A 16,806-nucleotide genomic window follows, 5' to 3' on the forward strand; every position below is an offset into this window, starting at 1 on the left:
AATCAGCTTTGAGGTCGTAGGGTTTCCGCTGCAAATAATACTAGTTATCCAACGCCACATCTGTTACATCAACCGTGCAATTGTGGGAACTGTTGCATGCGTTTTTAATTATCACACTATTGTTGGTCTTTGGTTTCTTTCTGGGTAACAAGAGCACATACGCAACCTATATGCATTTTATGATGATGGTTGTAAACGTCTACATCGATCTATGTTTTACTGCCACTACTTTATAGCCTGTCTTCGCATCGTACTTTTATACAAAGTGTATGATTTACGATAAAAATTTAGTAAGACACTTTTCACATGGATTTACACTGTGTAACGTTAGAGGGAAAGAGACACCGTAGTCAATATTGAAGAAAGGCCCGTGTCACAAATACCGTAAGACAAGTCCATTGAAATGCTTAGTTCTTATGATAACGTAGGAATAATCTGATCTACTTTCTCTACATCGCGCGAAGGGCTTGAAAGTCAGTCGCGCGAGATGTCGACATGTTGCGCCTACGCACTTCAGAAATTATCACCAGGTATGCACTCACGCATTGTGTTATAAATGAATAGCAATTTAATTCTACCAATGTCTTTCTAGAGGAGCGATTGAACGACACTAATATAAATGCCAAACAGTCCATTAATGCAAGGATAACACGGAATACAGCCAGCAATGGATGAAATCGTAAATAAACTGACATTGAAATTGGCACCACAGTGCAAGTCGAAATAATTCCCAAAAGAGTTCCACGTACTTTTGCTGTTGGAAATACTAATTATATTCTGGGCACGATACTTATAACGCATGAATTCCACACAAACGGTGCCTGGGCAGGCGACGTGTCCACATGCCTACGTAATCGTCTGTCAAAACGCTCACATTTTTAACGCCCAGCGTTATATTATACCAAGATTAACTCCTACGCGACAATCTGCCTCAGAGGAAGCTTATATTGTCCCTAATACACGCGTCAAGAGATATAAAGGCGAATTTGATTCGTTAGTACTTCATGACGTTCCTTAGGATGAGACGTGGATGTCATACAAATATGATTAATGAAAATGTAAGTATGCGGTCGTCGTGATGAAAGGACCGTGTTTGAATTCAACTCCGTGGTACTCTTACTAATGAGTAATGTCACGTAATAAAGGTTTTATTTCTTTATGCCATTGTTGTTCGTCTTATAAAAATAGATTCGGTCTTGCATAACCAGTTCATCTCGGCGGTAACATAACAAGAAGCCCCTCTTGTCAGAGAACCTGATGCAACTTTACAACTTATAATGCATTAAAAATCAGTAAGCTCTTTTAGCATATGGGCGGCGAGCATATTATAGTTTTACCTACAAGAAGAAAATTGCATACTATTATGATTCCCACGTTCCTAGTCCGGTCTATGTTAATGGTAAGTTTTTATGTTGGTCCTAATAGATAGCGTACATAAGTACATATGTGCATACGAATGTGGGGGTAGGGTGATATGATTACGTATATAAAAGAAGGTCCGTGTGTGCAAACGTATAATTTATAATTGTGGCCGCTTGGCGTAGCTTCAAAAGGGCGTCGACCTTTACAGCCGGTCGACAACTGACCTTTAGGTCTACGAAGGGCAGGAAACCTAGATGCAGGAATCCTCAGTTTTTTATCCGCCTAGGTCAAGTTTTTATGTGGGAATGGTTCTAAAACTCCTTTTTTTATGGGCCACAGCATACAATATGCTGATTTACTTCTAAAAATAATAGGAACAGGTTTATTTTTAAATGATTGCAGAAAAAGTATCCATATGATCATGGAGGTGGAGGTGATAGATTCAAAAATTATGCATTCAATATAATATGTGCTATTTTGCGTAACCATATTATAATAAATAGAGAATGTTACGAAGTTAATGAGATTGGTCGTGTTAAAAACCTCCGTAACTTTGACCTGACATTTAATCTTAATTGAGTAATGTTACAACAAATTAAATTAATGTTGCCTCACGTAATACCTTATTAGGTGCATGTTAATTATGTTACGTTTAATTAGCTAATGCTTGTTGGTGTAATGCTTTCATTTAGCCATGGTTTAACTTTAGAGGCCTTTCCTTGAGAGTTGAGACTCACGTTTTGATTTTAGGTACCATCAGATTGACACAGGTGTTCACAGGTTGTATACAAGCTTTGTACTATTTACAACTAGGTATGCATCAGTGTTTACCTTTCATTTGTCTCTATGCACAATATCAACTGTAGTATTGTCAAACAACACATATTATACATTAGCATATCTAGGATAGTGCTGAGAGTAAGGAAATGTCGAAATTAATTGGTACCCATCCTCTGGCTCTCTAGAAAAATGTAGTTTATTATATTGGTATAAGAAATTAGAATGTTATGCAGATGACGATCTGAACGTCTTCTGTCCAACAAGCGTAACATTGGTAGCTTTAAAAAATATAATTCTAAGTATAGTTTATAGGTAATATCCAACTGATATAATCATAGCTAGAAACTTGAAATACCTCACTGCACTCCCTTCAACAGTTCAACCTGATTGAGCTCAGTCAGTGCTCAAGGTTAACCAGTTTAATCTACTGCTAATCTATTCCTCAAATCTTAATGATATATTTATAAGTAAATTAAGAACAGTCACAACACCTCCGTGAGAAACAATTATTGTTAAGTTCACTCGTTGCTTTGCGAACTATTTACATAACAAGTTATAAACATATTGTTATGTAGATAAATAGAATAATAGCATGTCAGTTGGTTCCCAAATTAAGCAACTTTGTGGTTGAATCTATCCGATGTTTGATCTGGTAAAGGAGATGTAACAGATTCGAGGTACTTTCAATGGTTGTTACATATGTATTCTTCAATTTAAAGCTCTGTTATGCAAATCGGATGGTTTAGATTTAACAAGGTTGCCTTTCGTACTCTGTACGATTAGTCATAGAAGTGCAGGAATGAAAATAACCTAACAATAGGCCTTTGAGTATGCAATGTTAGAACTTAGATCAATCTAGTGCCATCGGTAGCTATCTGTTTATTTATCTGTCGTAGTGTCGGTATGTTTATAAATAAACAGCGGGCTACATGTTGCGTCGGTCGTGAGGTTCGCCTGTTTATTTCAAGTTCATTGTTGTGCGCCATCTCGCGTGAAGGCGCGCCTCGCCGCCGCCGCCCTCCCACGCAACTCTACCCCTTCTACAAATACTGAAATTATTTAAACACATATTTAAAAGCTTCCTCACTTTGAAAAGGGAGTTGGTAATGTGCTTCTGTCTATAAATTTTTGTTCACGACTAACCCATATGGAGGAGGGAATAGTAAACAGGAAGGTGGATCCTGTACCTACCTCGTACAGTTTGTATGTTTTTATTCTTAAAACTGTTTAAATTCGTGCTTTAGATAAGACCTTGCATGTAGCTATGCATTGGTAAGTTCTTGAGTGCATCAAAAATCTTGCATCAGGTTCGCACCAAGTTGGGGTTCCCTCGGTCGGTTGTATAATGTTATTATAAGGCAACTTGTACCCAGACGAGTCTTTCTCGTTCGGTTGTCGAGTCGCGAACTGCACACTTTTAGCTTGAATCATTGCCGTCGGCCGGCGCTAACTAGGTGCCACCGGCATTACCACACTGACTGGTAATCAGGACTATCTTTGATCTGAGATATGATCGCCGGATACGCCTACCTACGTGAAAGGTACACTGGCAGACTTATGAGTTGTGTGTTGAATTCATTATGCTATATAAAAATAAGTGGATTGATTGAAAATGCAATGTCACTCAATACGTAATCAAGTAGCGGGGTTCATTAATTTTGTTATTAATTGCATAATTATGTGCTGCAATCTCTATTATGTCATAATAAAGCTTAAAGAGTTATTTTATTCTGAGACAATAGTGTCTGAATAATAAGTTTATAATGAATATTATGAGGTTTTCCTGTCCTAGCTCGTAGCCATATCATGGAAAGGCGAAGCGTGCGTGACTTAGACGGAGATAGTGATTTTGATAGCCGCCGGCTATTTTCGAAGCACGGCGGCCTTTTAAAGGCGATTCTTGGTTTACGCTCATTAACTATAAGTTTAGTATTCTGTGGCGGCTTTGAGGAATTCATACAAGAAATAAGTTATATGCCTTGGGATTAACATTAACTAAATTTTTAACCACAAGAAATTAGAAACTTAAGAGTAAAACATATCTTGACATTTAGCGACAAAGTAAATTGAAATGGGACCTACTTTGTGTTATCTTTGTTGTGTTTAAAGTTTACGCAACTCGCAACACACATTCACATTTCGTTCAATGATAACGAGTGAAATTAATGTTAATTACTCGTATAAAGTGCAAGCACCATTTGTAAAGCAAGCGATTGTGTTTACTTGTAGTTTTCATATCGAAGTTGGCCTTGATATCAGATTCAATTGCCAAATGATAAAAATCTTAATCATGTTATAATTCAGTACATGCTTTTTTTTCGGTTCCACGTTGGGTTTCTTTCAGGCAGATTTGGGTAAAATTACACGCAGCTTTAGTAACACGATGGAATGATAATTAAATGCAACTATTTTTTTTTCTAGCAAGAGATCCAACCAGTTACTAAATAATGAACAGAAACATGAAATCAAAAATTAATCCGTGAAACTAATTTACATATATGTTGATGACTTTATTCTTGGCGAATATTAATATTCCCAATATCAATAGAACAATTAATTTTATTTTGTACAATAGATAATAGCGCTATAACAGTTTAGAGGTATCTATGGGGCGTTAATGTATGTGCTTTCTACACGATTTAAAATATTCTTGCGTATTCAGTACCACTTGACTTGCCTTCGGCACTGGCGCGAGTAGGTGTGCTTTGCACGATAGATAATCACAAAAATTTACTACATCAACGTGGGTGGGTATGAAATACTATAACTACGTAACTTTTATATACCAGTCCAGTAGGCCTAATGCCTACCTCTCAGGCTTAATGAAAAAATCAGGTGCCGGCTGTTTATCATTCTGTACAAGTTGTGTTTGCCTGCCGAAGGAAACGGTTTACGACTATATTTGTCGGCTATGGGAATAGTTAACAGATACATGCTTATCGTTGGTCACTCTCATTAATGCAAATCAAGATTGCCACAAGAAAAGTCTAGACAACGATGAATCACTACAAATCTTGCTCACAAAGGTGCATAGTAAATTTAGCAATTTTGGTACTTTACGGCATTTGCGGGGCAATTCATTCTATCTACGTAAACTAGGCTTATTACTCAGTATGATGTAGTATGTTTCATATCGTTTAGTAGCTCGCGTGCTTCACGAGACAAATAGACGCGAAACGATTGATATTACGAGCATAATTCAGTAGAGCATATGCCGTGTAGCTTGCAACAATTGTAAGAGTTACTATGAGTCATGTTCTACTGTAACAGCAATAACACGAAGATAGTAAAATTTATTTGAATCAAAGTTTCACTGCTTCAGTTGTGCAGGCAATCAAATTCACTCTTCAATTTTATGGCACTCTGAGTTTTATGATGCATTCGATGGTAATTTGACCAGAAATGTGTTGATGTCGAAATATTCGTTACGTTAAATGCATTCTTCATATAGGGCGACCTTTTCACGACTGTTGATCACGTGCTTTTTCAGCTTCGAAATCTAGAAAAATTGTTGCCCAAGTATGACGCTGATAGCTGTCCCTTTTGATTATCATACACAGAATCAACGGTCCCATGACTCACTGTTTAATAGATTAAATGGAACGCATTAATCCATGTGGACGCAGACGCACCACCGCTGGCTTTTATTAGCTGAACAAGTGCTTCAATTACTGCCATTGTCCTCCTTAAAATCGACTTTCAAGTTTTTTTTTTGTGTGGGATATTTTTATTCGACCAATATGACGCCTGATATGAGAGTTATTTTTAGATCGTCGAACTTATCTGACTGGTTTTAGAAATAATATTGGTTTTGTTACATGATTTACATAATGTTACTTCAGCTGTGTAATAATAGTTAATGAAGTCTTCTCATCTAAGCTTCTTTTGCTCTGTGGATGTGGCTATTACTTTATTTAATTTGCAGAATGTTCGCAGTCAATTGAGCGAAAGCTTCTGTGTATTCATAACTTCACAAGTGATGAATTCGCAGCTGCATCTCAACAAATAGTTTGAACGCGGTGCATCATTGCCTTATGCGGCTCCAAGTGGTACAGGACACAGACACCTCGTATTTGTTCTCCTCTCAGCCGTTTGTTTACCTCGTAAGAAAGAACAGTGTGAACGAGGCACAAGCCATTCAAATCCGTTTTCACATTGTTTTAAAACCCTGCCTTTGTTTTGATTTAACTTTGTATTTAGCTGTGACTAATCACATGTGGGCACGCTATAATAAAGTAGTGATTATGATCGCGATGAAACGTTTATAATAAAATATTTATAGGCGTGGATCGACGTTCGTAATAGATCAGTCGTGCCGCGTCTAAGATATTGGTCTGTCATCAGTCAGGTTGACTCGTTTTTCTTCTACGTCTGGTGCAATCGATGCCGTAATATATTGCATAAACTACTTAGTTGCCGACGGGTTGCATCGTGATTATTTAAATTGTAAACTAAACCTTTTTATATCTGAGATAACGAGGGCTTGTTAGTCTTGTCTTATGTTGATAGTTAAGAGTTTATCTGATGTGATAGGTTTACTATGAATAATGTTTAATTTAATCCACTTTTTTTGTATTGATTTGGATTTTTATTTTAAAATCTCCCAACCATTCCAATTTCAAATAGGAAGCATTTATCGCCCTTTCACTGTCTCTCTCCTGCCATCATAGGCCTTTATTTCAAAGAGGTTTGGCTATTGATCAACAGGTTCTCACTATGTTTTCCGAGAGTAATCGAAACAAACTTTATAACCCACATTTTTGTATGTGTCTTTAATATAAATAACTATGTACCTAGGTAAGCTTTTTCAGCGACGTACACGAACAATAGATATACCCACTGCTCGTGACTCAACCTAACAGCGTAATCTGTCCCACAAAATATACTGCAGATTGCAGAACTTTTATCTGGCATAATTTTACAATCAAATTCTTCATCAGCTCATCAGTCATGAGAGCTTGTCTTAAGCCGATGACAACAGACGTTAGCTTATTATAATACTCAACATAATTTACATATACGTTACGCCACGCTACGTCGTGCAGCGTGCATATAATTCTGATCTTTCCAATTTTATCTGATTGATGAACGCCCCACATACCATAATACCTCACAGCATCGTCGTATATGATAATTAAAAAGCGACGGTACACGTTATTTGTATGGAAGTATATAATTTACCTATATCACAAAAGCCTTATGGTCACGTAATCTAATAGTGTTAGTAGCATGTTTACAATTAAATAAGTAGCTATTGTAGTACCTTTCACTTCATGTTACAGTACCTTTACGTAACGTAAATGTGTTTTAAAATTATAATGTTTCATGGCTAGTTGTTCGATTAGATTTTATGACACTGCTTTGATTGCCTTTGAATCATTGTTCTGTTTTATTGAAGGTGAACGTAGAGTGCAGATGTTATCATGTTGTCAAAACATTTCTTTTGTTATTTTGTACTAATATGTAGGTATGCATACCGCATGAATAAACAGCCAAAAGATTGTGTGTAGGTAATGGTATTCATTCTAACAAAATCCTACATAGAGCCAGTAACGAGGTGGGCAATTAGCCGGACTAATACAACTTTTCCATACATTACATTTGTTAAGTTGTAAAAGCAACTATTATACCATTAGTCTCTCTCGGCTGTCGGAAGCATTTCTCCTCTAATTTTACTATATCGCGTTAAACTAAGATGTAGAAAAAGTTGTGGAGATCATAACTTTCTAGAAGAAATATTGGATTTTCTCCTTTCTTTGTTGAACGCAAATAACATTAGCGGTAATCCCTCGCTCTTAACGTAGATTGATCAGTATATTAGTTTACTATCTAAATAAGAAAATATTCAAATTATATTCCGCACCACGAATCAAGCCTTAATCATGTTATCTAAAGGCCCCAGTACACGTTGGCCCAAGTGCGGCCAATACACGCCATCACCAATGTGTACACGGGGTATTGGTGCAGGTTGGCGGACATTTGTCAAGGTTGGCGCGCATTCGGCGAGTTGTCGGTTTTTTGGGCACACATCAAAGGAAACTTGGCCCAGCTTGGCGTGTGGTGTTTACACATTCGGCCAATGTTTAGTTCGTCACTGACCGCTGAGGATAGTACACTTTTGTGTTGCGTGTAAAAATAAATATAGTAGTAAATATAGTAGTGTGGTGTAATATAAATATATATAGTAGTGTAGTATACTATAAATATATATTGTATTGTAAAAATAAACAGGCGCAGCCGTAACTACCTCGACGTCCATCGCAAGTGGTTTGCCAGGCAGCAATGAACAATGCGCCAATGTGTAAACACCATTTGATCGTGGCCTACATTTGTGCATTGCACTGCTTGGCCCAACACAGGCCAACGTGTACTGGGGCCTTAATGTGTTTATGTTAGAAACCATTAGATATTTATTCTTCATACATACGTGAGATAATGTCCTAAAATGCCATAGACGAATAGTTTTATATGAAAAAGGCTGTCTAGAATATTATTTTGATATAAGTTCCAATTATTATTTGGAACAATCCTGGGGGACATTACGGGGAAAATTGGTCCATTGCAAAATTTCCAAATACAGTCGTTTTGTAAATTAAAGTACTTACCTGCTTTGATCTCAAAGGTCATAAAAAAAGCGTTAATTTTCTTTTGTCATCAGATGGGGCATCAAGCGCGGTGGCGGGTGCGGCCGTGGGGGTGCCGCTATCCTGGGAGCCATTCTACTGCGTGCTGCAGCAGGACAGGCGCATCCTCACTGCATATACCAGTGAGGAGCTAGCTGTGAGTATCATACTTTGGTAACTTTTTTTTTTAACAAATCTCGTAGGCTGGATAGGTGACAGTTTGAATTTCGAACGTAGAGTAGTACTTACTTTGTTTTTATAGTCTGGTTCTGCCAAATTATTCACAATTTACGCAAAGAAAGGCGATCGGTGCTAAGTAGTTAATTGTTTAATACAAAATTAACGATGATTGCATTTGGCGTTAACATGATAGAGGCGTTGATTGCTTTCATTGCAATTATATTGATTAATGCGAAAATTCACACGCAAAATATCCTGTTTTATGCACGGTACCAGTATTTAATGTATTTATTGATCGCAAAACATACAAGGAATTCCTGGGTTCATTGCGATATTGTAAAACTGTTGAAATTGTTATTGTAAACAATAATGGATCGGTTTTTAATTAGCAAACATGATTTCATTGATTTTCGCGCCCTATTTAACAAACGCAGAACTTACGTGGCTAATGTCCTTAAATGGTAACATTAAGTTTCCAGGACGTTCCAGTTTTTTCAGACTTTGCCTGTTTTAATGTCGATTTTATGCAGACAAACCGCGTAGTTTAGCATTCCGTATGGGTCAGTAACTAATGCTAGCACGAAGGTTTTATTTATTACCGTATAATCATAGAAAACCGGATGCGGTGATGTTACTAAATTTGAGTGCAATAGAGCGTGACGGTTGTCGAACACGTTTAGTGTATTTGGCACATAAATCCTCTATGTTGGGATTTATAATGCATGCAGCCTATTCACATATTTTGTGGTGGACCACAAAACGTGATGATACAGTCATTTGGTGAATAAATAAATGTCGTTCCACTTTGGAACATGCTTTTTTGTGACTGTAATTTTTTCATCACCATTTCCCTTTTGAAACTGAAAATCTGCTAGTTTCCGCCTTTTATTGCCTTTCTTTTGGCAAAAAATATACCTAACTCTCGTTAAACGTAATGATGGTCACTTTCTCACATATTCGAGTTGCTATATCATTTTCGAAATTGCGATTTATCCGTAACGTCGCACAGTGGATCCAAATTGAAAAATAGTGGACATAGGCAACAAAGTTCCAATATCGATTCCATATTTTTTTATGTGATTCTTCATGATATTCCAGACAACTTTTACTCTTGTGAAATTTCTTCTAAAGTTGATCGTTTGTCTGAAAAAAAATAAATTAGATTTTTTTGTATGGAGCAAATCACGTTTATTTTTTTTTCTTCAATTGTACGAATATGTTAGGTCTGTGGCGTGAGTATATGATACCTAGGGTCATTCTCTATCCAAGAAAAAATATATCAGCGCCGGCCATCTGCAGCCGCGCGAGTAATCGGTCGGTAAAAAAATGATATTTTCTATGACATTTTTTGCCTTTTAAGATCAATTCAAAGTATATTTTGTGTCTCACTTTTCTGTTTTCACCTTATTTTTGGTTAAATATATAGTTTTAATGGCACATAGGTACTCACAACTAGTAATTTTAGCAGAGGTTTTGTTATTATTGCATGTTATCGGTGGCACCTGCATTGTGATTGATGACTGATTTGTTTGTGCGCTCGTCTAAGCGCATAACTAATTAGTCATCGAAAAATACTCGTCTCTGATTGGCTATATTTTTTTTTTACTACCTGCTTCCTATAAAATAGATATTATTTGTCAAATATAGGTGAAATAGTTTGATATTTTATGGGCAAGACGTTGATAATTATTATCTACATAATCAAGCGTATGTAAAGTATAGTATAAGTTATCGTACGTATGATCGAAAGAACATTGTGAAATTATTTTAGCCCTGAAAGGGGCTGTTTGTCATACCAGCCCTGATGGGCTTTTGTGGGAACAGTCCAGAGCCGGATCACTTTATTTCTTATTCCAGAAGTGGGTCCGGCAAATTTTCGGACTCTGCTATGAGGCATTCTTCTTCCTCCATAATCTCGCTATCACAGGGAGGCTCGGTAGTCTGTAACAACTGAATTGCTTCAGACAACAACTCACCATGAACCTGTTTCGTTATTTTAGGCCTTATGTAGGGTATGTGGGGATCAGAGCCTATTAGAAGTCCATGGGAGGATGTCTTCGTTTGTTGCTGTTCTGTCCGTTTTCCGAGTTTGTCTCTCTCTGACGTTTCTGAAGTCTTAAGTAAGTACTTCCATCTCGAGAGAGCAAGTGAGGTATAAAGAGCTAAGCACTTATCTTCAGAGACTGTACTTAGGCTCTGCTTTTTGAATAGTCGCTCGTGTACTTGGGATAGCGTTTCTGGATTCCTGGAAAGGTATTCGACTACTTTTGCCAGATTCGTTTTGCCGTTGTCTTTCAATTTTGTTAAGTACCAGTGCTGCAACTCTTCCTTTGAATTTTCTTCTACTATGGAAGTAGAACGTTTTTTTTTGCTTATTACTTAAGTCTTCGAACGGTTTTCTCTGTGCTCCTTTTCTGTAGATGTTCCCGCTTCCGTAGTACATACCGCAAGATTAGGGACATGGGAATTCACATCCACTGGCTCAGATAAGGCTGCGTCCGAAAAGCCCAACTCACTTCTCAGGTCAACACTGTCACAAACAGGCCAGTTGATATTTTTTTCCAACCAATTGCGATTATTTATACGATTCATAAAAGTTTTTTGACTTCTACTTGATGATACTTCTCTATGCACTTTTTATTTAGACTTACACAAAAAAGCCGACAGAACTCCCTGATTAGGTTTTTGTCTCCTTCAGAAACTGTGGTATTCAAAACATAAATTATACTTTCATATAGAAACATATAATTTTTCAGATCACCACCACTTCTTAATTTCACAAAAAGATCTAGGTTGGTACAAAATCCAGCCATAGTTCTAACGTAAATATTAAAATAAAAGTATTTCACCGTGTTCACAAATAAGCGACAAGAGCGAAACTAGAGGGACATAATAAATGTCTTTGTATTTATAGTCAGTGTTAATTACTCAAGTAGTGAACATATTAACATGACTAGCAGGTAGTAAATAAAAATACAGCCAATCAGAGACGAGCATTTTTCGATGACTAATTAGTTATTCGCTTAGACGAGCGCACAAACAAATCAGTCATCAATCACAATGCAGGTGCCACCGATAACATGCAATAATGACAAAACCTCTGCTAAAATTACTAGCTGTGCGTACCTATGTGCCATTAAAACTATATATTTAACCAAAAATAAGGTGAAAACAACCAAGTGAGACAGAAAATATACTTTGAATTGATCTTAAAAGGCAAAAAATTTCATAGAAAATATCATTTTTTTACCGACCGATTACTCGCGCGGCTGCAGATGGCCGGCGCTGATATATTTTTTCTTGGATAGAGAATGACCCTAGGTATCATATACTCACGCCACAGACCTAACATATTCGTACAATTGAAGAAAAAAAAATAAACGTGATTCGCTCCATACAAAAAAAATTTAATTTATTTTTTTTCAGACAAACGATCAACTTTAGAAGAAATTCTACAAGAGTAAAAGTTGTCTGGAATATCATGTAGAATCACATAAAAAAATATCGAATCGATATTGGAACTTTGTTGCCTATGTCCACTAATTTTCAATTTGGATCCACTGTGCGTCGTTTCTTTTGTTCCGCTTTTCTAATCTTCAATTAGTTGTTACTGAACAAGCATCGTTTGATGGTTTTTAGCTATGAAATATTTATGGCAGTGGCCAGGAGTGCTACAAGTACAATAGAAGATTTAAAGTTAGCCCTTGATACCTGTATTTTAAAAGATTTTTTTCCCATCTTAAGACATCTGTCACCTTCTTTCATATTCTCCTTCTTCAAAGAGTTCTTATTTACAGATGCAGTTACTTAATTTAGTAGCGATTGAAATAGCTCAATTTGACTGTTGATCTCATTGTGGCGTGCGCGCACCTCGCGTGCGCTAGAGTGGTTTAACTCGTGGCTAAGGGAACATTCCCGATCATTATGCTTACACATTCATATAGGGTTGCCATCTACGTATTTGTGTAAGAGAATTAAGTAATGCAAACAAAAGAAATGGGTCTACTGTTTTATCACGAGATATGATAACATCGAATGAAGCGTCGTTTTATAATAATGTATATGAAATACTGTGATACCTACATTTGATTGAACTTGAAAGCAAGGCTGAAGCTACAAGATGAAGCCGACGCTTTCGCTGTTATACGTGCGTTTTAAGATCCCCTTGTTATTGGGTCAACCCTAATTAGATTAGTGAAAGTGCATTATAATTTTGGAGTCATCGATATCGATACTGCCATGCTTCGCCTGCCCAGCCTAGTATTATAGTTTTGATTACACTCATTACGATAACTATGGGACCAACGGATGATGTTACGTCACTGTGGGAAATTAGATTAAGTGTTGTAACAGAGAACGCGATTTGTAAGCATTTGAAACGGGCACGAGAACACATGCATCGTTTTAATGATGATATACAATGAGGTTTTACTCATTTCCATTTTGGTTTAATTGTGGGCCTCGGACAGATTTATAATAGTTTTTGGTGTATTAATAAAGCAATAACCGCCGAGTGGATGGATTAATAGATTGCTCTTCAACATTCCATCGTTAAGAGCGGGTAAACAATTTATTCATTTCAGCTGGTGTTCATAAGCATGTGTTCACACGGCAGAGTTAGCAGATATTTTCATATTAAGTAGTGTTTCTGAAAAAGCTTTTAAAGTTCCATTTGCATAAATCGTGACAATATAATGTAAATTATTGTTCACTTACCTATTTAATTTTAATATCGAACCTATTTGTTAGAATAGGGCCATAATATTTTTGTCGTGCGTCGCTTGCGCATTGAGTACAAACAGACAAATGCGAGGCGTGGGCGCGCGCGCGGTCGGCACTCTGCATAAATCAAAATTATGCGTTGCACGCCTAAGAGCGGCTTTTTGCCGCGCAGGCGCAGGATAAGACGAATGAACTCTGCAGTTAAAGCTTTGTTTGAACCGCAGTTTTATGGCCTATTTGATACTTGTTAGACACTTTGTGGGGAATTGAAATGAAGACGTTCGTTTTCTATAGCCGAGAAAGGTATTGAGAAATGTGCGTTGGTATTTATGATGAGTATGAGGATAAAAAAGATTTTTACTGCACATATTGTGTTTCAACATCTTATGTATGAGAGAAAAAATACAATTATTCATACAACAGTAATTCAATATTGCGATCGATCACCTTATTTGTCAGGTCGCAAAAAGCAAATTACCCAGCTATCCATTATTGCTACTGTAGCTTCAATAATAATCATTTATCACCTTAGCATATAATTATGGTTACTGTATTTGCCCCGTTGAACCTCAGAGCTATTCAAAATCTCATGAGCGGTAACACGCAAATCATGAAATGTGTGAGTCATAATGAGTTTCTTGTCCTAAAAATTTACATTCCGCTTAACGCTCCTGTTTTTTGGGTGAGGTTTGCTTTACGTATTTGGAACTTGTGAACAAAAAGTGTATGAGTGTTTACTGCCGTTGTTGTCAATAAGCTGATAATTGTTTCGAGAGTCCCATCTTTTCCTATTCTTCATTTTATCTAAATCACTCCAGCGCCTTTGCCGTGAAATCGTTTCAAAGAAACAAACAGACCTTTGGTTAGGAAGTTAGGATTAGGATGGGTAAGTGAAGTACGTCCTACGTGGGGTTATTAATCAAAGGCAGGATGAGTTCAAACAATGAGGACGGAAACGCAATGAGGAGGTTCCGCTTCTCACGAAGACGCATCGCTTTCTAGCTGAATCATGAAGTACTATGATGCGTTGTGTCATCTCGTGCGGTTGGATGATTGGACCTCCTTGTTTGGACCAGTAGGTGTTCATCTAGAAAAGGAAAAGAGCTATCGGTGTAATGCTGGTATCGTAGAGTTTAGTTGACTCACCAATAGACTGAATTAGCTTCGACCATTACCGTCTTACCACAAAAACTTTTAAACGTCAGTTTATGCCTTGTCTAAAAAAATGTCAAATTATGACGTTGACATATGGTTCATTTTGCAGCCAAAATTTTATTAGACAAGTGTAAAACAGGGTTTAAAGTTTTTGTAGTAAGGCCCTTATTGTTTATGACTTTGCTAAATCCTTTTAGGGCTTAAAAAGTAAGGATGAAAGGTTCAATCTCAGCAAAAATTACAGTTCGTAAATCAATCAATGTGGTTAAAATTATACTTAAAGACAGATAAAGTGAAGACGAATATTGCAATATCCATCTTGTGTATTTATTTTCAGCTAAGTCTGTCTGAGCACTTCAAAGACGTGTCAGGCTATAAGATTAAAATAATTCTATGGCGCCGAGTAGTTAGCTAATCATTTATGATCACGATCACCATAATAACAGCTTCCTTCGAGTTTTCTTTAGCGTTAGAATCCGCTTAGACTCTTACTACTTCCGCGAGATTATGAACTTTATATGTTTTCTTTATAGTATTCTTATTAGATTGAAAACAAGCGGTACTTGTCCCGTGCTGTAATGCTGCAGTTATAATGTTTTTATAGTTATTACCTTAGGAGATGGTTAGAAAACAGCCGGTTTGTCGCTTTCCTGGTACCTTCATATTTTCTCTTTTTCATGTAGCTTGATTATATTCTTAGAGACATAACTATGGCAATATGCGGAGATAAAATTTATGCGTTTGCAGTAAACAGACAGTGAAAATGGTATAGGAAAAGTTGACAATGATGAAGAGAAACGCATTAAATAGAATTTAAAGCGCCTTTCATTTTCACTTGCGATTTCTTTTATGTACTGTGTTCTGTATATTGTGTATTAAATGACTGATTGTGTGTTGTATTGTTGCACGCGGCCGGACAGTCGTTCCCGGGGTTTTATGTGGACAAGGTAAGACGTGTGTCCCGGCTTTTTACGACCTTTGCACTCCTTTATCGTCTGATTCATTGATGTCATAAATAACCACATGTTTTGTTCCCTATTGTTTGGTTTTTGTTCCATTGAGTTTTCTATTTCGCTTTGAAGCTAGTCCTGTCTAATGTAATTCTATTGAAGTCATAAATAAGTCGCTGCTACTTACTGAAATATCCTTACAGTTATTTCCATTAAAAGGCAATATCAATTATTTTCATTCATAAAAAATAAATATTGCAAGCTGTTATAGGTCTAGTGTGATGTTAATCTTAATTCACACCTGCATGTTAGTATCCCATCAAGAAAGTACCTAAGTACAAGTGTGTATTCAACAACACAAACAAACAGCGAGACATACACTTTCTACATCAAAGTTATGACTAATCAAACTTGCTCATACAATAAACACTCACGTTTACGATAATTGATATTCACTATTAATAACTTTAATGTGTTTTCTGAAGAGTTCCTTCAATACAGCTTTTATAACACAATCTCTTTGTCCCGAGTCCTCGGCGGTACTTTTAGGATTATGGTGGCGATGTAAATGTACCACATTGGGTGATGTCATGACTTATAAAAGGCCATGTGCGCGACGGACCATGGAGGGATACGGCCAAATGTTTATTTTCATTATAAAAGAGTATATTTAGAACTTTTTTGCCCCAATTGATTTGTCAGCTCGTGAACGCGAAGTTTGTGTCGATAGCTATTGACTTTTTAGTAAAGTTATACATAGAACGGTTTCAGAATGAGAACCACTGAGAAACTAGTTAGATAAATATGCTTAGAATGACACGTCAGTTAAGTCTAGACCATTTAAATCAATAAATCTCAAGTTAATGGAATATGGACGCCGTACGAGTATGCAGAGATTGTATCCAAATTGCCTGTGTAATTTGAAATCGCATTTTCAAGGGAGTTAAGGCAAGGACAGATCATTCCCAGGCGACCGGCAGAACATAAACCGACTCTCACGTTAAACTGACCTTTCGAACAATTGCTAAATGTTT

General features: G+C 36.8%; 1 protein-coding gene across 5 annotated transcripts in view; it reads left to right on the forward strand.

Annotated features, from left to right (window-relative positions):
- The window catches only part of Raskol (raskol), a 168,477-nt gene that overhangs the window by 40,606 nt on the left and 111,065 nt on the right, over positions 1-16,806 (forward strand). For 3 of the 5 annotated variants that reach the window (XM_064034776.1, XM_064034772.1, XM_064034773.1), the window contains exons 3-4: positions 8,801-8,922; positions 15,743-15,769. In XM_064034776.1, coding sequence (XP_063890846.1) covers positions 8,801-8,922; positions 15,743-15,769 — 149 coding nt within the window. The remainder of the gene's footprint in view (positions 1-8,800; positions 8,923-15,742; positions 15,770-16,806) is intronic. The other 2 variants (XM_064034777.1, XM_064034774.1) reach the window with 1 other exon arrangement.

Source organism: Helicoverpa armigera, chromosome 5 (assembly GCF_030705265.1).
Source record: "Helicoverpa armigera isolate CAAS_96S chromosome 5, ASM3070526v1, whole genome shotgun sequence".
In the NCBI taxonomy this organism is placed as follows: domain Eukaryota; kingdom Metazoa; phylum Arthropoda; class Insecta; order Lepidoptera; family Noctuidae; genus Helicoverpa; species Helicoverpa armigera.